The sequence below is a fragment of the Vipera berus genome (genome assembly GCF_964194415.1).
Source record: "Vipera berus genome assembly, chromosome: Z".
Taxonomy (NCBI): Eukaryota; Metazoa; Chordata; class Lepidosauria; order Squamata; family Viperidae; genus Vipera; species Vipera berus.
In genome coordinates, this window is record NC_138205.1 from 30,742,685 (window position 1) to 30,767,116 (window position 24,432).

Sequence of the window (24,432 nt, forward strand, 5' to 3'; positions counted from 1 at the left end):
GTTCCAGCAACCGTTCCTTATATGTTTTAGCCTCCAGTCCCCTAATCATCTTTGTTGCTCTTCTCTGTACTCTTTCTAGAGTCTCAACATCTTTTTACATTGTGGTGACCAAAACTGGATGCAGTATTCTAAGTGTGGCCTTACCAAAGCATTGTAAAGTGGTATCAACACTTCACTTCAAGTGTTGGTGAAGTCTCCCATTTGCTATTAATATGTTATTGGCCCTGCTAAATGTTTTTTGTGGTCACTGGCTTATTGGATTATTTGTCCTGCCTTTTTTCATGCCAGTAACCTCTTTAAATCATCTAGGCACTAAGATGACACTGTAGTGGCAAATTTCAGAAGGGCAAATTCAATTAAAACTACCAACAAGTTAAATATTTATGCAAATCATGACAATTCTAGGTACTAAAAGACCTAAAGTACTGGAAGTAGTGTGTTTTAATATTACTTCAACACCAAAATATTTTCAGAATGAGCGTTCTTCTTTTTGGTCCAATATTCTGACTATTTTTTGTTAACAGGAACTGCATATGATAAACATCAGTCAGAAAATAGTTTTTAGAGATAGAACCTCCTTGCAGAATGCGCAAAACAATCTGATAAGTGGGAAGTGCATCTGAGAAATAGAGTTGTTGTTTTTTTTACATTCACAGTTGCCCTTAAGCAACTGATCCCAAACCTTGATGTATTAGCACAGGATCTACTTTCAAATAAACAATGTAAAGTCAACATACAAATGATAAATTCTGATAGTCCCAAAGGTGCTTTTTCAGAAGGCAACTGAACGGCACCTTTGGGAAAACCACGACCTGGATGACTAAGAATCTCCATAGATGATAAATCCTGATATATTTATAAATGCTGGATGTTATTAATTAACAAAGAAAGCCAAGGGTAACTTTCAGCTTCATTCTTCATTCCATGTTTGCTCTTTTCAATCTGCCCTGTAATAATGAGATACTATCCTACGGTAGTAATAGAGTGGCCCAAATTTGAATCCAAAAACACTCATTTATATAGGGCATAACTAATCATATTTATTGCAAATAAGAATTTACTGAAAACTATTGGCCTGCATTCAATAGTTGTCAGCCTTAGAAGACAGATTAAACTAAGAAACCAATACCATCTAGGTCACTATTATTTTCTTTTAACAGCTACAGTAACAGGATCTTGGGAGTATAGGAAAGGACTTATCTGAAAGGTTTTCTCAAGTTGTTCTTTTATCTGATTATTTCCTTGATAGGAAGTCTTTTTCCCATCTGCCAAATCTTTGTGGTAGGTGAGACTAGGAAATCAAAGTTATGAATGCTTACGCTACTTTTATGGATAGGGTTATAGTAACAGATGAAGCAGTAGGCGTGAGCTTAAATGGACTCCAGAAGATGATAGAGGACAGGAAGGCCTGGAGGAACATTGTCCATAGGGTCGCGATGGGTCGGACACGACTTTGCAGCTAACAACAACAAAATAGTAACAGAATCTTGCAAGTCTAAAATTTGCTTCCCACTCCATGCCTTTATCTTTAAGAAAACTAGAGATGGTCAAGTCTGAGACATTTTTTCAAATTACATTTCTGCTTTGGACTCAATTTTCTTTTATCTGGCTATTGCCTCAATTGAGATTCTTCCTCCTATTCCTCAGTCTTGTTCTTACAGCTCTTTACACTGTAAACAGACAGTAGGATTCCTCCCAGGGTGCTCTGGTATGATTCAGATCCAGTATGTAACCATTTATATAGGGCTACCAGATCTCAGGTATAAAAATATAGCTATTCGATGGGAACAGAGAGACATTGCTACTATCTACTGTAGTGGCCATCCAGATTTTTACATTCCAGACCTGGCACTTCTAAACGAGGCGTCTTCTAAAAGGAGAAAATAAAAAAATGTCATCCAGCCACACCATATTATTCTGGGCTTGCTTTCTGGAAAAACATATGCCTGTATCAGTGTACATGTGGCCAGCTTCCCTCACAAAAGCTCCATTTAGCCTTGGCTTGCATGAATGGCCGAGGAAGCCAGATGTTTTCCAAGGAAGTTTGGTATAATAAACACTGGGTTAGCGGAGATGATGGAAATCAGCCTTGGGCATATACTTTCCTGTTTGGGGTGGCTTATTTATTTATTTATGTCTTATAGAGGGAACACAAAGCATCTTGATGAGAATGAAATCAACATGTGCAACTCAAAATCTCTAGGGACATGTTGATTTTAAATAGCAAAGGTTTTAGGAGTAAAAACATGTAATTTTAGTAAGCTAAATGACAGATTGGAGAGGCTGACATTTGACTTACATAAAACTGGTGCAGGGATTTCAAAATGACCTAACATGAATATAATTTCCATGTTAAACTGAAATCCAGTTTAATGCTGTCTCTGTTAATCTGAAAGCACAGTTTTGTTTTTTTAAATATAATTTTATTAAACACAAGAATAAGACTAATACAAACTAATATAGAGGAAAAGAGAAAAGAGAAAGGGGTCAAATGAAAGAAAAAAACTAAAAGTATAAAAAAGAAAGCAGAAAAATAGAAAAGAAAGAAAAGAGATACAAAGAAACTGCTTCAAATCTTCTTTAGAAGCAGTTTTTGCATAAGTACAATAATTATAAATTGACCTCTGTCTCTAAAATCACATTATGATTCTCTTCTTTCTGTAATATACCTCATCTAATCTTCAAAACTATAACTCATATGTTCATTTCCCCCCCCCCCTTTTTAGGGCAAAAGTCTCATAAGGGATTTTTGGCCACCAATAAACATATATATTTTTTTCCTCTGTAAGTAGAGTTTTTAGAGCAAATTATTATGGTGATAGCAATTCTCCAAGCACATTTGCAAAAATACATCTGAAATGTATTAAACAAAAGTATAAAGTTTAAATCTAATATACATATATCAGCCGAAGTTAATCCACTCCTAGTGATGACACTACAAAAAGAGCATAGAGCTTTTTTCAGACCAAGAGATACAGACCTTCTCAATGAAATAATAGAGGCCAAAATACAATAAATGGTGAAACCAGGTAGGGGAATCAACAATGGGGAATGTGGTGGTGATGATGGCATGTTAAAAAAAATCATGATATTTTAGAAGAGCACCAGGGAAGGAGCACCATAGGCTTTGAGGAACAAGGGAATTCATGTGGCCTTGGCTCCCAAGTTGTGTATACTTTACTCCATAGGGATGCCTTAAGAAGCACTTCTCAGAATCTCTTGTGATAAGGACAGTTGAAAGCACAGGAGAACACCCCCCCCCCCATGCTATATATACAAAATAGATACTTAGCCCGAGGGTCACAATACTAAACTGTTTTCATACATTGATCTAAAGGCCTTTTTCATTAGAGTGTCCACTGGCCATATATCCCACTGATAGATGGCAATGACGGTAGTGGGGAGAGGCAGGGAAATTGAGAGAGCAGACCTTATCCATGACTCTTGCTGTCACAGAAACTTAATAGGAGATTAGGAGTGTAGCTCACCCACGCCTCTTCCCTAGGCACAGACCCACACTTTCTTCTCAACTTAGAGTGGAAAGTATGACGAAAGACAAATGGGTGGGCGTTTTCATGTTCCATTTATAAACATTGTTTGTAAATCTAGATTTTCCTTTTCTGTACAATTCTGTTCTGTTATTTTGGATTTTACTGAACATAAATTGCTTTCAGGTTTTGACACTGTAAGATATGATGAGAACCAGTGGCCTCAGCATCCATAATGAAGTCATTGAATTGCAACAGTACATTCAGTACATTTTGGTCAGTCTCTTGCCATCAGCTACTGTCAGCCTTACAAGGTAGTCTAGTCAAAAGCACACTCAGGAGTACAAGCTCTCATGTTATTGTAAGATTACATTAACAGAATCTTGCAAGTCTAAAGTACATCTCTCCCTCCTTTCCTTTACAATACAAAAAACTAGGGAGGGTCCCTTGTAAGATATATTTGTCATGCTCCCGCTCTTTCTGTGGGTTCAGCTTCCTCTTATCTGACTTTTTTCTAGTCTGTGATTTTTCTTCCTGTCTCCCAAGGTTATTTCCACATACCATTACAGCTACAGCCCCATTGAGCACCTGGCAAAATGCCATCCTAATTTCCTTGTGCATGCAGCGAGAGTACTCTGCTTTTCCCTCCCCACTTGTCCTCATCAATCCATCTAACTAATTTGTTCTTTCCGCATTTATCAGTACCAAATTGGGCAGGGGGCAATGCCAGGGGTAGATTTAACTAAAAGATACATGCCAGTCAGGGTTTACTCTTTCCTTAAAGCATCCTTGCCGGCTCCATGCGACTCATGGGCCTTAGGTTTTAAAATCCTAGCACAATTAAAAGTTGTTAAAGAGTTATTTTATTATCTTCACCCCTCCTTCTATATTTAGAGCTGGCTCAAAATACATTGGAGCTGGAAACATGATCCTGATCCATCCAAGAGGATTTGAGGTTGTAAATTCCACAAGCTTTCTTCTTGGCCATACAAATAAATTAAAAAATCGATTAAATAATTAAACACGTGCCCTTTCATGACACTCAGGATCTACTATCTGAGATGACTGACTGGGGAATAATGGTAGGTTTGACTGCCTCCTTAACTTTCCATGGATGAGGCAGGATAATTGTGCTAGAAAGTAGAACATCATTTAATCCAGGGTTCTTTACTTTCAACCATTACTTTTGGACAGTTAATTAATTTTGAATTGGAATACTGTGAATAATATGAATAAATAGAACTGCACATCCTTTATCGAAGACAGTCACCATATTAGCAGATAACAATTCAGGATACATTATGTAGATTAAAATAGTTTGCATACATCATGTATCTTTTTAAAACTTAGTATGCTATTTGTGCATGTCAGTTTTATATAGGTTAGTCTTTGGGGGGAATTCTAATAATTGAATTATTTTAAAGAAACCTTTAATCATTCAACATTTTAAAGGAAGAAGGGGGATGGCTGAAATAAATGCAGCCAGTATTATTTATTTGTTTATTTATTTATATCCCATCTTCATTTGTGTTACAAATATCTCAAGGCAACAAACATATCCAACACACTTTCCTCCTCCTATTTTCTCAACAATAAACCTGTGAGGTGGGTTGGACTGAGAGTGAGTGAACTTTGTTTATAGTGAATGCCAAAAGTTCTCCATTGGGTTGACCTAATAGTGGATACCAAGTGCCATGAGAGATGCAGATGCCAATGTAGTTTTGCGTATAAATGGGGATATTCTATGTTCCTCAATAACACCTCATGAAACATACCAGTGTAATATCCTTATTCCCACTCATGAGCTATCCTCCAAAAGGGTATGAGTAAACCCAGGACGTGGTGTGGTGGTGGTGGTGGTGGTGGTGGTGGTAGTGATAATGGTGGTGGTAATAATGGTAGTAGCGGTAGTAGTGGAGGTGCTGTTGATGGTGGTGGTGGTAGTGAAGGAGGAGGAGGAGGAGGAGGGGAAGGAGAACACAGGCAGGATTTACCACAGATCCATTGGTTATGTTAGTTTTCCAAAATGGAGTTGCTGCTGTTCAGCAGATAAAGGAGAAATGACATAGTGCGATATCCATCGTGTTAAAATACGAGTGTCAGGCATGCATCCTGTAAAATCTGCAACAATAAATGAAGTAAAATGTGCTAGAAAGATCATTTGCTTTGGCAGTCAATAGCTCTGCAGATGCAGGTTTCAGTTGCTTCTGTGTTTATTAGTCCAATTTTATTTTAAGAATTCACTCTGTTTCAAGCCTTCATTCTTTTGTTTCCGTATATTGAACTGATTTTAGCAAATAAATCCTTCCCTGTCCATCAACTCCTTTGGGAAGCAGAGATCTGGGCCAGCTTTCCTCTAGTCAATTTCATAAATCCCTTGGTCAGTTTCATCATCTGGTAGAACATTCAGCAGTTTGATTTTCCCTGCTTATATAACTGACATCCATCTTGCTTTAGTAGATTCCTATGTGTAAAACTAATACATTTTAACTTTGAAACATATTGTACTCAGCCTCATGCATGCAATTATATCCCCCCCCCCGCCTGCCAAACTGTCCTAAAAGCAGAAACCGTCAAAAAACAAAACAAAACAAAAACTGGCTGATGATGTATGATTTCATCCGTAAGTGAAGCAGTTGTCACTGTGAAGTAATAATTCCAGTACAGATCCACTTCAAATAATGTATCACACTTTTTTTTTATCTAGGAAGATGAGGGTCAGAGACAACCCTAACCCTTTTCAACAGTTCAGGTTAAAGTTTCATTGTTCTCTTCGTCTCTCTTTCCCTTGTGTATAGACTATCCAAGCAGAAACCATTATTTGGCACAGTTAGTCTATGGTTTGGCTGCTTTCCCCGTAATTTCCTGGCATGAAAATATTGAGTTGAGACACTTTATGAATCAAGCAAATACTGGAAAGGTTGTAAGAGTCCATCCTGCTGGCCAAGCACTGCTGATTTTTCCTGTTTACATGGTTTTCTAGCTGAGATTGGGGAAGAGGCCAACAGACGTTTGGATGGGTTTAGGATACTGTAAAGTAATTGTAGGTGATTTATCTAGGAAAACTTTGTTGTATATTTAAATATGTTCAGGCTTCTTATAACATTAATTGGATATGATGATGAGACTTCCCTGCATATTAATTTTCTGAGAAAGATGATCTGGAGGAGGCTATTACACTCATACCTTACCTGTGGGTTTTCCAAAGAATCCAGTTGACTGCTGTGGGTAGAGAATGTGGAAGAGAATAAGTGTTTGATCCAATCAACTGTGTTCTTGCTATATTATGACTCAGGGAAATGGAGACACAAACAAGTAATTTTCCTATATCTTATTTGATCTTCAGCTCAAGAAGATCCAGCTCTCTAACAACTGTCTCATCAAGCAGCTATGTTAACTTCCAATAAGAATAGACCAGACCAGACCAGAGCAGAGCAGAGCAGACCAGACCAGAGCAGACCAGAATAGAATAGAATAGAATAGAATAGAATAGAATAGAATAGAATAGAATAGAATAGAATAGAATAGAATAGAATAGAATAGAATAGAATAGAATAGAATAGGTTCTTTATTGGCCAAGTGTGATTGGACACAGAAGGAATTTGTCTCTGGTGCATATGTTTTCAGTGTACATACAAACACTAAAGTGAAATATTCATAAGATACCAATAGGAGAAGGTAATAGGAAAGATGAAAAAGATGATAATAATACAGCCATACTACATAGGTAAATATCATTAGGCATAAGACAGTACTGTGGGAATTAGGTACTTAGCAGAGTGATGTCATGGGGAGAAAAAACTCTCTTTGTGTCTAGTTGGTTTGGCATGCAATGTCCTATAGTGGAGTCCTGAGGATGTAAGAGGTCTGTAGATAATTAAATGAAATGAAATTAAAATGTAATTAATTAAAAACATTTAGATTTGCGAACAGCCAAAGCTAGATATGTTTTTGTAGATATGATGCAAAAAGTGTTTGTGTGCGTGTATGTGTGTGCTTGTGTATGTGTGTATATTTCTCTGTGTGTGCGCACATGTGTTTTAAATGTTGCCTGAAAACCAACCTGTTATTATAGTTTGGAAAATTTATGCTTTTTTGATATGTCCAACTGCAATGTCCATTATGCCTAGCCAACATATTTGGAAGATCATGAAGCTTCTTGCTATTGATCAATAGCAAGAAACTTCATGACATCACCATGATCTATCCCACCAACCATTTAAACCAAATGTGGCAAGTGGTTATCGGAAAGTGGGCTTTTTTGTGGTGGCCCTTGATTTTGGAATGTCTTGCAAAGTGTGATGTGCTGATGCAAAACAACCTTACTGTCTCTGCCAAGTCAGTCCATGTTCATTTCTCCTGTCCTATTAATCCTGTTGTGGTTTTTAATTTTGTTATGGCCTTTTAAAATTCTTCCATTGTTTCAATATTTGTCTACATATTTTCTATTTGTTGTACTTTTGCATGCTGTATGTTTGTAAAAAACAACTCAATTTATAGTTTTATAGTTTATTGTTTTTAAGCATAAATGTAATTGTAAAATTGCCTTGAGATTTATTTAAATGGGAAGAAGCACAGAACTGCATTAATTAAATAAAAATAATTGTTAATCTCTTTATCCCCATAGGTATCTTTCCATGGATTTTGAAAGACAGACTTCTTGTGTTTTAAAAATAGTTTCACAATAATGATTTATTGTAATAAGAAATGAGAAGAATTGCTTCACTTTTTAAATTGACAGTAGTTTTTATCATACAAAACACTATTCATGATTCTGAGCTTTTACATAGTTCTTTCAGATATTTAAAGGGCTTCCTATAATTTAACTGTGCTTTTTGTTAAATCTTTGAAAGATTTCTCTTATTGTCACAGATAAAGGGATCAAGTACCACAGGGAGTGGCAAACTTACTGAGTTTATGGCAAAGCCAAGATGGCAAAACTTCAATATTAGAAGGCAGTTATTTGATTCTCTGATTCCAGAGGGTATCTGGTTGTGGGTTCTTGAAGAATTCAAATGTCAAATTGGTGAAAATATGCAAGTTATCTCTAAAATCAACATCCATTCCTGAGGACTTGCATATTTTGGCTAATGTAACTCCAGTTTTTTGAAAAAGAAGTGATGGGGTAGAAAGGAGGAAATCATAAACTAGCTTATTTTAGCATCTCTTCTGGGAAAATTAATAAAAAGTGTTATTGGTATTAAAGACAAGAAAGCCCCACAACACGTATAGAAGATCGGGCTTTCTAGAAGACTCCTCTTGAGATGTGAGGCTAGAGCTGAGCTAGTGCTTTCCACCCATCTTTGATTCAGCAGAAAACTAGACTGGCATGAAATTGGCTGTTTCTTTTTAATTCTAAGGCTTCTGTTTTAAAATCTCTATAAACACATGAGCTCCCTCCAAAATGTTGAATAGGGAAACCTAACAGATGTTCCCTACTCGAAAGGGGAATTTATTAATTTAACTCCATTACTATTAAATATGGTATTATAAGAGAGTTTTGAAGGGATCTTGGAGGTCATTTAGTCCAACCCACTGCTCAAATAGGAGACCTACACCTTTCTGACAAATGACTGTCCAATCTCTTCTTAAAAACTTCCAGTGTTGGAGCACCCACAACTTCTGGAAGCAAGTCATTCCACTGATTAATTGTTCTGGTGGGAAATTTTTCCTTAGTTCTAGGTTGCGTCTCTCCTTGATTAGTTTCCATCCATTGCTTCTTGTCCTGCTTTCAGGTGCCTTGGAAAATAGGTTGACCTTCTCTTCTTCATGGCACCTCCTTAGATATTGAAACACTGCTACCATGTTACCCCCTAGTCCTTCTTTTCATTAAACTAGACATATCCTATGAAGAAGATGGCGGCTGTGTCACAGAGAAGAGAAAGAAATTGTCAGGGCAGGCTTGTAGCACAACTAGATACAGAAGAAATGTTGTCTAGGCTCATCTTGACACCCCCACACACACTGCAGCATAAATATGCTCTGTAATCCCTTTTGAGCCATATTCTCACGATGTAGCCTTTGTCTCATCCTCAGCCCATGGATGAAACACATTGAAGTTGACTCCATGTTCTGGTTTTAAAATAATGCTTTCTTCCTCTGTTATTTCAACATAGCTTTTGCTATAGACTTGCTCTAATATACTGTAGTTCATCAATGATGTAGTTGAAAACAACTTTATAGCTCAGGAAAAATGTCACTCTTGTATGGGGCTGCATTACAATTGATTTGAAAAGAAATCAAATGCCAGCTAGAAAAAGGACAAAAAACCTACCAATTTAGGGAAATAGAATATGGTCATATAGGGCACAGCTTTTAGAAGCTTTGTAGCTTAGAAAAATCATCAAGTAAGGGTAAGAATTATTATATTACATATGCATGCCATAAAAAACATGGATAGAAATTTTCCATTGTTAATACTATTAAAATGTTGGGGGGAGGGGTCAATGAAATTAAATGCAGGGAGATTTGGGACCATCAAAAGAGAAGTGCTTTTTAGTAAATTTACTGTCATGGCATTTGATGAGATCTTAAGGAATTTCCATAGTTCCCATTTCTAGATTATTCTTTTTCCAAGAATTTCAAGATTGCACAAATGTTTTTATTTTCATAACAATCGAAATTGCTCCTACTAATGTAGAAGGCAGCATCAGTTTAGACTACAGAAATCTGGACTTCTAAGAAAGAGATAGAAGATTGAAGTTAGCTCCATAAAAAGTGGACTTGGTGACCGCAGTGGAATGAAGAGGTAGTGACTGAGCCAGCTTTTTGATAATTCCTCTCTGGACAAGTAGAGGATTTGAGATCACCTAAAAGGACTCCAAACAGCTGCTCCTCACAAGGAGACTGTTTGCTCTAAGAGATGAGGGAATAATCATCTTGCTCAAACAATGATCAACAACTCTGAAAGGACATTAGTTTACATATTTCTTTTTCTTATCACTTTTGGAAATTGCCTGTTAACTGTTTTCCCATTATTAGAAATCTTTGGATCAACACATTGTATAGCGAGTTTTCTTCAATCATCAGTGAAAGAAGTACAAGTCTAAGAACTTATTTTTTTAATAAACTTTGATTAAATGATTAAAACTTTGATTTTAGAAAATTACAAATGGACTAAAAGTGCAGATAAATTTGACGTAAAATTTTAGAATTAATTATAAAAAATTCTTTCCATGGGAAATGTTACTGTTGTAATTAAAAATAACAACAATAAGATTCTAAAAATTGAAGCCCAGAGGGAATTAGAAAGAACTAAAGATTACAAGGAAAACATTGAATGAAACACAGTGTTTAACACTAAACCTATTGAAGGATATTTTTGAACAATGGATCCAGAAGTTAATTTTAAAAATGTCTGCCTCTATAGATAGACTGTGTTTATAAGATATTATGGATGAGCAGAAATTTCTACCTCAAAACACCAAGACTGAGTTGAAACTAGATTTCTATAAGAATGACATGGAAAAAGATATTATTTATTTATTTATTTTATTGAATTTATATACCGCCCTTTCCCAAAGGGAAAGCCTACAAAAGTAACTGGCTGAATTACGAATAACAAACGAAGAGAGTGACCTGGATAATTTTCCTATATTGGATTTACAAAAGGGGCATGCTAAAGTTTTGAAGAATTTTGTGAAAAGGGACAAAGACAAAATAAAAAGAAATCAAATTTCATAACATAATAGTGTTTGAAGGTAGTAAAGACTGAGATTTTTAGAAGTAAATGGAAGGAATATAAAGTTGGATTACTTAATCAAGCTTAAAATAGATATGTAAAATAGATATGGTAACCCTTAATGGGCTTTCACTGACATCAGAACTAAGATGACAGTGCTTATCAATTGTTTATAGATAAACAATTGGGTATGGTAATAAGAGATCATTTTGTTGTATTTCAAGAAAAGGTGATAGGTTTCTAATTTATTTATACATTGTGATGAAGGTGGGGAGTCGCTTCTCTATATAGCTTTTTTCTTTTTGTTTACTATATTTCTATTTTTCCCATTTTTTCATTCTTTTCTGCACCTTCTACACTTTATTCTTTTTTCAATTTGTATTAGTTTTTATTGTTGTAACTATAATCTTTAATACATTTACTATAAAAATTAGATTACAGAAATTCATGGAGGACTTGCTTAGAAATAGCTACTAGTCTAGGCCAAAAACCCAAAACACCATTCTCTAAATTTCTGTTGCTTGAGGGGGAATATCATCTTATGTATTATATCATAACCATATAGTTAAGCCTACAAATTAAATTTTGGGGTAATGCATAACCGGGTCTCTTAGACAAGAATTGAGCCTTATCATATCATGTCAACTATGCCATTCTGGTGGCTATATTCTGTATGTATCTGATTTGAGCTTTTTAATGATTATCTGCCACAGGTAGAATACATTCTTGCAAGAATATACCACCTGGCTAATTCTTCAGCCAAATATTACATGCTAATCTTACTTGTTCCAATTCCTTCAAGGGGGATTCACGTCATGATGATTTACATACAATATTCTAAAATCTTTACAGTTTCCATTTAAATGAAGTGAAGAAATAGATGGACAAAATGAGGCCAGAACTTCAACTGGACAGGCGGAGAAGAGAAAGTGAGAAGATACTTGTCAACTGTCACCTAGAGCTCTAAATGAAAACTTTTCAATATATCATCTATCATCTATCCCCACTCAGGACAATTAAGAGATGAAAATACAAACAAAGCAAATTTAGCAACACATAGACAGACTACTTCCTAATAGTAAAAGTGGTTTGATCATGGGATAAAGACTTTCTCAGAAAGTGGTAGACTCTTATTTTTGGGAAATATCTGAAGAGAACAGGCTCCATCTGTCAACTATATAGTTATAGGTAAAGGTAAACTATATAATTCAGGATGGCCAAAATCTGCCCAAGTGTTTCATCTTGGTAATCTCATCCCAATACCACTGTAAGGCCCATGTAAGTTCTTTTCCCAAAGCCCTTCCCCAGAGCATTCCTTCTTCTGGGCAGTAGCTGTTTCCCCCCAAAATAATCTCTGCCCCATCATCTCTTTGATAAAGGTACGAGATAGGCAGTGTTAATTCCAGACAGAAGCTCATGGGAGGCACTGTTCCCACGGATGTTCAGGAATCAAATACTCAATCCTTCAGGAAAGTAAAGGATGGGTTAAGTCTACTTCTTTGCATAGGTTTGAAAGTGCCCCCTCCCCTTACAGCTCCTCCATTACAGCATCTGAATGAAAGGCAAAAGGTGAAGTTTGGTCCTGATGCAATAAAATCACCTAGCTTTCAGAAGGACGCCTGGTGATCACTCTGCCCTTGAGCAAGATCTGGTTTTCCACCTCTGCTGGAATTTCATCTTGTCTTTTAAAGTCTCTGTTAAGCAAGAAGGGGGTTCAGATAATCTCCAAAGCTTTTTCAAATTCTAAAATTTTAGGATTCTCAATATCTTGACAATCTTGATTCAACCATCTTGACTTAGTACATAAAAAATAAAGCTCATTATTCACGACAGATGTTCTTTGACAGATGTTCTTAATATACATATTAAGAATATACATATACATATACACATACACATACACATACACACACATACATACATATATGCACACACACACACACACACACAAATGTAGATCTTTGGTCATTCGGGTTTTTTCCCATGTAAAATTGGAGGTATCAGGGCAACGTTTCAACGAAATCTCATCCGTCATCCTCAGGCTGGTGTCTTCAGCTTCATACTTCTGGGAGAAGTGTGTGATAGTGGCTGTTTTTTCTTTTTTAAACTGCCAGAGGGGGTGTGTTCTGTGGGTGGAGGCTTGGCTGTGTTCTGATGGGGTGGAGATGTGCTCTGATTGGGTGGGGGCTTAGCTGTCTTCTGATTGGGTGGGAGTGTGTTTTGAATGGGGGCTGTGTTCTGATTGGGTGAGGATGTGTTTTGAGTGGATGGGCTGGTCTCAGCTGCCAGCCTTAGACCTGAACTGGTGAATTGTGCTGCTTTTGTTAGGCTCCGTGTTTGTGGTGGTATAAAAAAGAAAAAAACAGCCACTATCACACACTTCTTATCAATATAGTGCAAAATATTTTATAGCCTTTTAGTCTTATTGCTTATACACACTGAAGATAAGGTTTCCTTGTCAGTGAAAGCTTACAACATAACCCTATTCTTAAGGTCTGAACCAGTGGTAGGCAACTTGTGGCACTCCTGGTGCTGCTGAATGCCAATTTACAATATTCCTACAAAGCACAGCCAACCATAAGGGATTCTGGGAACAGTAGTTTAGCAATGTTGAAATGGCTGTGGGTTGCTTGATCCTTTTCTAAAATAATTGTTTCTCCCTGTCTTCTGTAACTGATATTCATATCAGCTTCCTCCAGATGTGTTGAGTTCCCAAAATTCCTAGCCAACACATCTGGAGTACACCAAGTTAATAAAAGACTGATTCAGAGGAATTCTGTAGCTGACCTTACAATTTTATTTTGCCAAAACAGCCATTCCTTTTCCAGAGACATCAAATTCTGTACCTTTAGCATGCCTGCCCTTTTGGGTGGGGAAAGGATGATATTGGATTAGAAAAATTAAAACAAGCACAGGTGAGTCAAGTACCTATTGAAACTTATGAACAAGAGGCAGGATACATTTTCAAGGCTAAAGTAGAAGGAAGGGCTTGTACTTTGCACAAAAATTTTTGACAGTAAGAGAAATTCATGAAGGGATGCAGTGACCTAAAAGGAAGAAGTAATTGATTCTCCCTCACTAAAGGTTTTCAAGCATAGGCTCGGTAGCCATCTTTTAAGAATATTCTACCTATGAATTTCCTTCACTGGACTGGGGTTTGGATTAGAATGATGGCCTTCAAGGTCTCATCCAATTGTATGCTTTCTTATCATCCACAGTTCAGTTTTAAAGCCATTGAAATTGATTATTTTCCTAATTGTTATCATGTGCATAAACCCAAAGTTTGCTCAAGGCAAATGATAGATTATAATAAAATGAAACTGAAATATATAGCCACTTAATGTCACCTTGCACTGTGAGATAATTGGCATATAAAACTGATACAAACAAACAAATATACAGAAATAACCAGCCAAAATGGTACATACGGCTTCTTCCCTAAAAACTTGGAGGCAAAACCTCTTCAAACGGAATGGATTCCATAACTTGGAAGTAAGATAGGAGAAAGCCTTCAATTTCTATGCATGAGCTCACCCATATGAGCATCTCTCCACCCAATTCATCTCTGCTTGGCTTCATTGCATTTCATGGGAGAGCCTTGTTTAAAAATGAGACACAACACAAGAACTGGGAAAGTACATCAGTGATTTTGTGACCCAATTAGCCTAATACAAATCAGCAACTCTGTTAAATATGTGGAAACAGTTTCTCACAAACTTGTGATCTAGAGAGAAGATTATATGAAGTGTATAACTACAGTTTGATGAACTAAGTTCACAAGGAACACATTTGGATGTACCCTCGGTGCTTGCATTTGGGTGTGTAATATGTTACATATTTTCATATATACACAAACATAAACATAAACCATAAGCACAATAACTCAATTCACCCAATATTATGTCAGAAATTGACTGGCTGGTTTGTGACATAGTTCAAATATTACTTCTGGTTCATAGGAACCCAGACAGTTGGGTTAATTCCATACTAACAAACAAACAGTACTAGAAGCACTATATGAATTGTCACCCACAATTGTTCACATTCACTAAACGTTTATGTATTTGCATTGCCACAATGAATCATTCTTTTTCAATAGTCTTCCATGCATTTGTAAGTGATTGGAGGGTTTTATGGACCAATACACTGATGCCCACAGAGATCCATATATAAGTTGCCATTTGACAGGTATCTGTGCTTTTCTATGAAAATACCACTTAATTTTTGTACACTTGGTGTCCCAGCAGAGTTACCTGTGTATTTTACACACCATTCTGCACTTTATTCCCATTGTTCTTTGGGCTGGCTCACACTTGATCCCTGTATGCACACCTGTCTTTACCTGTCCCTCCTTGCTGCTTCCTTTTCTCTTCATCTCATACCCCAAATTTTGGTGAATGGTACTTCTCGGAGCTGCCCTTCCTCAGGTTCGTTGGCACCTCCAACCCTCCGCCCGTTCCTCGTTCATTCTTTGCGCACTCGCCCCGTGGAAGGTGCGGATGGTACCTGCTCCTTTCCTTTCCGGGAGAGACGATCCCACTGCCTCCTCCTGCAGAAGCCAGAGCAGCACCAGTGCTCCCCAGGAAAGCTTCCGCGATTCGGGGTGCCCCATCACTCCACTGCACCACTTTTCCTTGGCACGAACTTTCTGGTGCGCCTGGCAAGCAGTTTCCACCCGGGCTGTTCTGCTCTAGCAGTTCCCACCCGGGCTGTTCTGCTCTCTCCTCTGCAGCCACCACCTCCGTTCGGCTGCCCACGGCGTGGGATGAGTAGCTCCCGGAAGATTCCTGCTCGGTGGCGGAAACTTGTCTGCTACAAAACACAGCATTTGGAGGTTGCTGGTGCAGCACGGAACTGTCAAAGCTCAGCTGAGCCGAGGGCGGGGGGTGGGCGAGCGAGGCAAGAGCAAGGGGGCTGGGAAGGATGGAGAGGAACCGGGGAGCCGGCCTGCCCTCTGGTGGCCATTGGTAGAATTTAGTACAAGTACAATACAGTCTCCAGAAGCGGAATGAGTGTTTTTCCTCATCCTGGCCTTATTTTGTAAATAAAGTAAAAAGTTATTTTGGTGGAGCTTCACATGGGAAACGATTTGCAAACTTGGGATTCTAAACTTCCTAAAATTATGCAAACATTAGGGTTGGAAGGGATTTGGTAGGTGATAAATTCAAACCTTTTGATTAGAGTGGGAATCTATACTGCTCAAAAAAATAAAGGGAACACAAGATAAGACATCCTACTATTAAATACAGTACACTGTGTTGTTTAAGTGTTCCCTTTATTTTTTTGAGCAGTATATTATTGCTGATGTCTCCACCCTGTGTGTCTATAAAACCTCTAGTAGAGGAAACTTCACCAGTTCCAAACAATTCATTTTTGAATAGTTGTTAGCATCAGGACATTTTTCTTCTGTTTGCTTGACAAAAGTAGGAATCTGCTGTGGTTAATGCATTTGTAAATAGCTGAAAAACTAAATCATGGTCTCAGAGAGAAACAGGGGTGACTTGAAAAAGTTTGCAGCATTTGAAACACTTGCGTAAAATCAAAATCAGTTATGAGGCCATATTACATCTTGTTATTGAAATACAACATAGAGCAGAACAAAAAAAGATAAAATTGTTGCAAATTTTAAAGAAGTGGTAGCTCTGGGACATTGGGAAGAACTATAGAGGGGAAAAATCAATAAAATTTACACCAAGCCAGAGTCTGAGGTAAAATTGATACAAAATGTTTTATAGATGGTATAATATATACAACGTCATCAGTGATTGCCAAAATGGGCAAATTAATCAGCACTAAATGTAGGAAACCCCATAACAAAGAAGGAACTCTACCACATGTGGTAATCATACATGTGATAATCATACAAAAAGACTCAAAAGGTATTGGAAAGAAATACACCAAAACAACCAGAAAAATCTGAAAATAAAATTTGAAATGAAAGTCTATTTACATTAGGTGTATCCCAGAGAGTACAAATGAAAAGCATCATAACTTATTAAGACATATACTGATGGAGTCAAGAATTAACTGGGCACAACACTGAAAGAAGCAAATCTTGCTGACAATATAAGATTCAAATACTAAAATTGGAGATTATATGGCAATGGAAAAATTGCCTATATATCTACATAGCAGAACTCTAATCAAATTGAAACAGGAATGGCTCCCTTATAAATGTGTGACATAGCAAGATATGTTAATCCACTTACAATATGGCTTTTGAAAAAAAAAGGGTTTAAAATAATTAAAATGGCCTAAACAGAAATAATAATAGAAGTTTAAAATAAAGTATGAAAATAGATAAGTGGCAGTAATTGTTTCAAATGGTTTTTTAAAAAATGTTTAAATTGTTGGTTTTATTTTACACTGCCCAGATTCATATTTGTGAGATGGGCAGTCATATAGATTTGATAAATAAAGAAAAAAAGAAAGAAAAGAGGAAAAAAAGAAAGCTGCTTGAATGGTTTTTCTTATAGTTGTCATTCCTCTCTTTCCCATTTTATAATTTTTTTAAAAAAAAATGTTTTCATTTTTTAACTATTATATTAAATCACATCTTTTGAATTTCTCAGATGTTCAATTACTTCCTTGTACTGTTTTGTCTTCTTTTCGGGAGCATCTCTGAACAAATCTGCCCCATCTTCTGCATGGTAGCCATTTGGTCCTTGAAAGCTATTTTCTTGACTTCCAACAGTTTTCTCCAGGCTAAAAAAAATATAAAAATCAGTACCTCCAACCATTCGTCATTTGGATTTCATCTTCTTCATATATTTAATTCTTCCATACCCCATATTATCTTGCTTGTTGTCCTCTTGACTGGCTTCATTTTGTAAATGTCCTTCCTAAAATATGAAATTGTATGTAATATTGTAAATATGATCAAATGAGTGCAGAATAGAAACACTGATTTATCTTTCTTGATATTTCTGTTTTTGAAATCTAGGCCAGGGGTCCCCAACCCCCCAGGCTGCAGCCCATTACCGGACCTATTTGGAACTGGGCTTTGTGAGTGCCAGGCTAGTGCTCAAGTGTGCGTGCAGGCTCCACTCAGACTTCTCCAGCTGGGCCACCAAGCCACAAAGGTTGGGACCATTGATCTAGGGTCCTTCCTTCCTTCCTTCCTTCCTTCCTTCCTTCCTTCCTTCCTTCCTTCCTTCCTTCCTTCCTTCCTTCCTTCCTCCTACCAGGCATTTTATACTTCTTGTTCATGTTCATCATTTGATCCATCAAGATATCAAATCCTTTGACTATGAACTATCCATTATGGTTGCCCCATCCTGTACTCATATTTTAGATTTTCCTTACTCTCTTGTAAGACTTTGCATTTATCCCTATTGAAATTCATCTTGCTGGTTTCTATATTTTTCCATCTGCTCAGAATCCCTCTGAATTTTGATTCAGACCAAGAGCCTTGGTGGAGCAGTGGGCTAATGCCTCCTTAAGTAACACCAGCTGGCTGCAATTAGTGCAGGTTCGCATCCCACCAGGCTCAAGGTTGACTCAGCCTTCCATCCTTTCGAGGTAGGTAAAATGAGGACCCAGATTGTTGGGGGCAATAAGCTGACTTTGTAATAATGCCACTTTGGGGGGGGGGAAAGCCCTAATAAGCAGGCATATACATAGAATGAAGGCTGTTGCTAAGCACATTGATTTGTGCTTCTTAGATTGTAAGCCGCCCTGAGTCTTTGGAGAAGGGCGGGATATAAATGGGATTTTTTAAAAAAACTAAGATGTTACCTCTGTCCCTAACTTTTGCTATTTGAAAAGGTGATAATCATATTCTCTAATCCCTCACCCTCTTTATTAATATGTTGAAGCCTACAGTAGTGTTTTGGTACATCACTTGACAAGTCCAAAAATGTGGTGCCATCAACGTACTTTTGTTGATTTTGATCACTAAATAAACTGTATTAATAGAACGGTAGTATAACCCAATCCATATTTTGCCACCTTCAGTAGAATATGGTTTTGTTGAAAACTATGTTGAAGTCAAAGTAAATTATGTTCACCACATTCACATAGGCGGTTAAATGGGTCATCTATCAAAAAAGGAGATTGGGCTGATTTGGATTGATTTATTCTTGATAAATTATGCTGGTTTCTGCCAAGCAATACATTCCTTTCTAAATGCTCATAAACCAACTGTTTAATAATCTGTTCAAAATTTTTGCCCTTTATTAGTATAAAGCTGACCCAGATGCTCACCATTGTCCAATTGTCTACCCTTTCCATTTTCCTATTTTTACTGCTGACTTAATGAAAAAGGTCCTTTGTGGCATTTAGTTTCCTTTGTGAGACTAAGCTGCTTTTGGCTTTAGCTTTTCTAACTGTATTACTGAAGATATCAGCTGTTTACTTCCTTGGTGATTCCTACCATGTACGTAGCTATCCCTTTTATTCTTAGTTCAGTTGCAATTTTCCTCTGTATCCCCAATAATCTAATCTGTCTGCTCTATTTTTTTCCTATTTGGAGTGGTTTGTAGTTCTATTTTCAGAACTGATTTCTGGCTAGTTCCTAATCCTCAATTTCCTTTGTTCAAATTTCATATCTATGGGAGCCTTCCTAGCACTTCTTTAGTTTGTTGAAATTGGTCTTCCTAAATATCTGTGTATGTTCAACATACACACTTCTGTGTCTCCCATCCAAGTTGCAAACACATCAGATTTTCTTTCACTTTTAAGATTATTCATGATTTGCCAGACATTACCATGTGATCCAACAACTTTAAACTGACTTGCACTTAAGCAATGTCTAACTGAAACAGAGCTTGGTGGAGCAGTGGGCTAATGCCTCCTTAAGTAACACCAGCTGCCTGCAATTAGTGCAGGTTCGCATCCCACCAGGCTCAAGGTTGACTCAGCCTTCCATCCTTCCGAGGTAGGTAAAATGAGGACCCAGATTGTTGGGGGCAATAAGCTGACTTTGTAATAATGCCGCTTGGGTGTGTGTGAAAGCCCTAATAAGCAGGCGTATACATAGAATGAAGGCTACTGCTAAGCTTGTAAGCCGCCTTGAGTCTTCGGAGAAGGGCAGGATATAAATGTAATAAAAATAAATAAATAAAAACAGGCTAATTGGTTTTATTCCAAAACATAAAACCAAAACCCAACAACATTCCCATAAGGGCTTTGAGAAGTTTTGTTCCTATAATATAAAAAGGTAAAGGTTCCCCCGCACATGTGTGCTAGTCGTTTCCGACTCTAGGGGCCGGTGCTCATCTCCGTTTCAAAGCCGAAGAGCCAGCGCTTGTCCGAGGACGTCTCCGTGGTCATGTGGCCGGCATGACTAGATGCCAAAGGCACACGGAACGCTGTTACCTTTTCACCGTAGTGGTCCCTATTTTTCTACTTGCATTTTTATGTGCTTTCGAACTGCTAGGTTGGCAGAAGCTGGGATGAGTAACAGGCGCTCACTCTGTTACGCAGCACTCGGGATTCGACCCGCCAAACTGCCAACCTTCTGATCGACAAGCTCAGCGTCCTAACCCACTGAGCCACCGCATCCCTTTCCTATAATATATTGAACCATAAATAAAGTTTTAGCTTAATGTGTAATGTGACCTTGCCCATGTGATTAGTGACTTCAGTGGCACCTAGTCAATATTATCTGGCCTTGAAAAGCTAAGCAGGATTAGCCCTGCTTGGTACTTGGATGGGAAAGAACAAGATAAAATCATATACAAGTTGATCTAAACTCTGTTTGCTTCATGAATGCATCTGTACAGTTTTCTTAATAGCACTAGAGAGATTTCTGCCCAATTATATTCTAAAAAGAGAAGATTAGAGGGAGTGCTATCAGACTGTCCTGAACAACTGGAGGAGAGTTGGGATATAAATATAACAATAAAACAAAACAATACAGTAGTTTGCCATTGGCTTCTTGCAAGACACTTATTTTCTCTAAATTCCTTTGCTGATTTTCTTCAGCAAGGGAGGGAGATCTGCTATAGCCAGTGATATTTTTCAGGCTTTTCCACACATTTGCTGGTTCACCTTTGCTGAGTGCTCAGTATGTAGTTTCTGTGTATACAGATTGTTGTTAAATCATGGAGTTTTGCCATTGGGTGATTTTGCACAATATATTTCAATTGACTACTGAATTAACCCATTTTATGGGTTTGTGCAATATGAGATATAAAACAAACCATGATTGGTTTCTATCATATATTGAGTCATAACAAGCTAACCAAAGTGAAACCCAGTCAAATTTTGCATGTTATACAAATATAAATTCAGCCCCTATATCATGGGTGTCAAACTTGATTGCATCATGTGATGCATCGCAACATTTTTTGCCTTTGCGGAGCCAGGGTGGGCATGGCCTGCGTGTGATGTATCTGACCTTTGGGCCGCCAATTTGACACTCCTGCCCTAGATCATTTTATTTGTTTATGTCTGCCATGCAAATCTAGCCCATATATTTTGTATGAGTTTAGGGCTACCAGACCTGGACTGAAAAATTTCAGATGATTACTAGATGGCAGCAAAGAGATAGATATTTCTGCTGTCCAGTCTGATAGCCTTAATGGAGCTTGAAGTTTTGCAGAAACTGAATGTTTACTGATATCCAAGAAAGCCTCTGATAAGCCTTCTTGTTAACATTCACAGTACTGGAAGATTAGGAATACAAGCAGTCATCTTGACTTCTCACAATGTTTTGGACCTGGATGTTACAACCAGAGTACTGTTCGATATTTAAGTGCCAGATGGCCTCCAGGTTCAGTCATTTCCAGGAGTCAGTAATAAATTCTGATATAGTGCTGCAGACTAGTTCAAGAGTGCCAACTGCCAACAACAGCTTCCTCTTTTTCAGAACAACACAGAATTCCAAAGTTGGAACAAACTCTGATGGTAGTAGGGTAAACTTCTATCTTCCCCTACTTCTGAAATCTGATATCCTCCAGATGTGCTCTGCTTGTTCTATATTCTAGCTGATGTGATAATTAAATGTTAAGTAGTAGATAGGAGATGTTAGAAAAACCTCCACTACATAGTGCAAGTTATTGGTGAAACTTGATATTGAATGATGCGAAAACTTAGGGAATTGCAAAGGGATTCTTGGATTTTCTAGATTTTTACCAAAGTTTGTGGCACCAGCCCCAGTTCCAGCCTTTGGATGAAACTCATCACACCCATGACTTTATAATATCTGATCACAAGGCCATCACACAGGAAGAGGTGCAAAATAAATGACATTTAATACTTTTAATTTTTTAAGTTCAAACAGACCATATCTTGAAATATTTTAAAAAATCCCACAATCATAAAAATACATTTGGGCATAAGAAAGACAAATAACATTTGTTTACATAGCACCAAACCTTCTAATGATAAAGCGCATATTCCTGTAACTTCATGAATTAGCATACAACCTTCAAATGAGATTTCTGATCTTTGCCGAAGATATTATAGTTTCCCAGATATTACCGATTTTCCACAGCCTGGGAATGATCATTCCAAAACAGATAGTTTGAATTATGTTGAAGAAGGTTATATTACATTTTTGCCTCCATCCTCCGTGTGTCTTAATCTATACATGTAATGGGATGAGTTGACTGCATAGTGAGAGGGGAAAAAAGCCACTCAACAAAAAATTATATTGGGGAATCACATTTCTGAATATTTATTTACATCAATGTTCCTCAAATATGGCTGGCTAGGGGATTCTGGGAGTTGAAGTCCATATATCTTAAGGTTTATCATGCTTGAGAAACATTGCTTTATATTAAAAGCATGCAAAGAGAAAAGAACTGCATTACAATCTTAACAGTTAATTTTCTCTTTGTTTGTAGGATGCTTTTTTTAAAAAAAAATCTTGGATGAAATTACTTTTGGAAGGTCCTTCTCTGTAGTCTGAAACTATAGAGTCAACTATGCTATACTAATTCTGCTTTACAAAAGAGCATACTAAATATGGCATTAACTGCATTTATACATAATAAACTCTACAAGGAGGAATTCTTTTGGCAGGACTTGTAACATCAGATCTCCTTTGCGCCCAGGACTGTCTGTCCTACAGATGGATAGTGAGCATTTCCAAGACCAGAAGTAACATGTACAATTGTATTCAGGTTATATTTGAGATTAAGCTGTTATAATGTCAGAAGCTAACATTGTTCCTCTTAAAAGAAGAAAAGATAGGTTGAGAGAAAGATCTTTCTTGTTAGGGACTTTCATATTAACTTTCATATAAACTGTTTTGCTTAAACTAACTGATTTTCTTGTCTCAAACTTGCCTTGACTTGTTTGAAAGGAATCCTCCAAAACAGCAGCCGAAAGAACTCTTTACTGATATGGGTCTCTCTCACATGCATCCACATGCACACATGCATGCACGCACGCACACACACACACACACACTTAGAAAAAAGACAAAAAACAGGGACTTGGAAAATTCTAAAACAGCAACACAGCACTCAAATTATTTATTGGATATATAGGTAGTCCTTGACATACGACCACAATGGAGTCTGGAATCTCAGTAATAAGTTACTGTGGTCATAAAGTAATGCATAGGGCCAGAGTGAATTTTTCTGTAAAGCAAATCAGTGCAATCGTTAAGGGAATCACATAATTGTTAAGTGAACCATGTGGTGGTTAAGCAAATCTATTCTCCCACATGGGCACTTTTTGCCAGAAACCAGCAAAAACCACAGAAACAGCCAAGAAAGTCAAAAACTGCAATCACATGACCATGGAACACTGCAGCCGACTGTGAATACAATCTGGTTGCCAAACACCCAAAATGCAATAGTGTGACTCTGAGGGAGGCAGCAACTGCAAAGATCATTCATAAGTATCTTTTTTGTGGTCTGTCCTAACTTTGAACTGTAGGACAGATGAAATGACCACAATCCTAGGAGAAGAAGAAGAAATGAGGACATCTGTTTCAAAATTTCCTTGGCTACTTCTTCATTTGGGAAGCAGTCCAGGCAAAGTGAAATTCATGAAATAACATTTCCCAAAATAACATTCCACCCTCTTTCTGGTTGTTTTCACAATGATAATGCAAAACATTTTAGCACTGGGGGGAAAAAAAGCAGCAATGTCTTTTTTGCTCAACAAAAAATGTTCCATAATCTTTTTTGCTTCATAGGACTTAACACTTCTCATGGCAGTGTCCAATTCTGACTGGAAAGGTATAAAATCAAAGACACACAGTGATGTGATGTAAACAGACTTTCCAATGTGATACAATTAGATCCAAAGTCCAGGAAGAATCTCTCTGCAGGGTGAATGCATGTCCTCCTATAACTTGACATG

At 37.4% G+C, this 24,432-nt stretch overlaps 1 protein-coding gene across 1 annotated transcript in view; it reads right to left on the reverse strand.

Moving 5' to 3' along the window:
- PLXDC1 (plexin domain containing 1) overlaps positions 1–15,833 on the reverse strand; it is a 74,691-nt gene extending 58,858 nt beyond the window's left edge. Inside the window, exon 1 of the mRNA XM_081345704.1 lies at positions 15,676–15,833. Within this exon, the coding sequence (XP_081201830.1) occupies positions 15,676–15,781 (106 nt within the window). The 5' untranslated portion in view covers positions 15,782–15,833. The remainder of the gene's footprint in view (positions 1–15,675) is intronic.
- Positions 15,834–24,432: the final 8,599 nt, after the last annotated feature.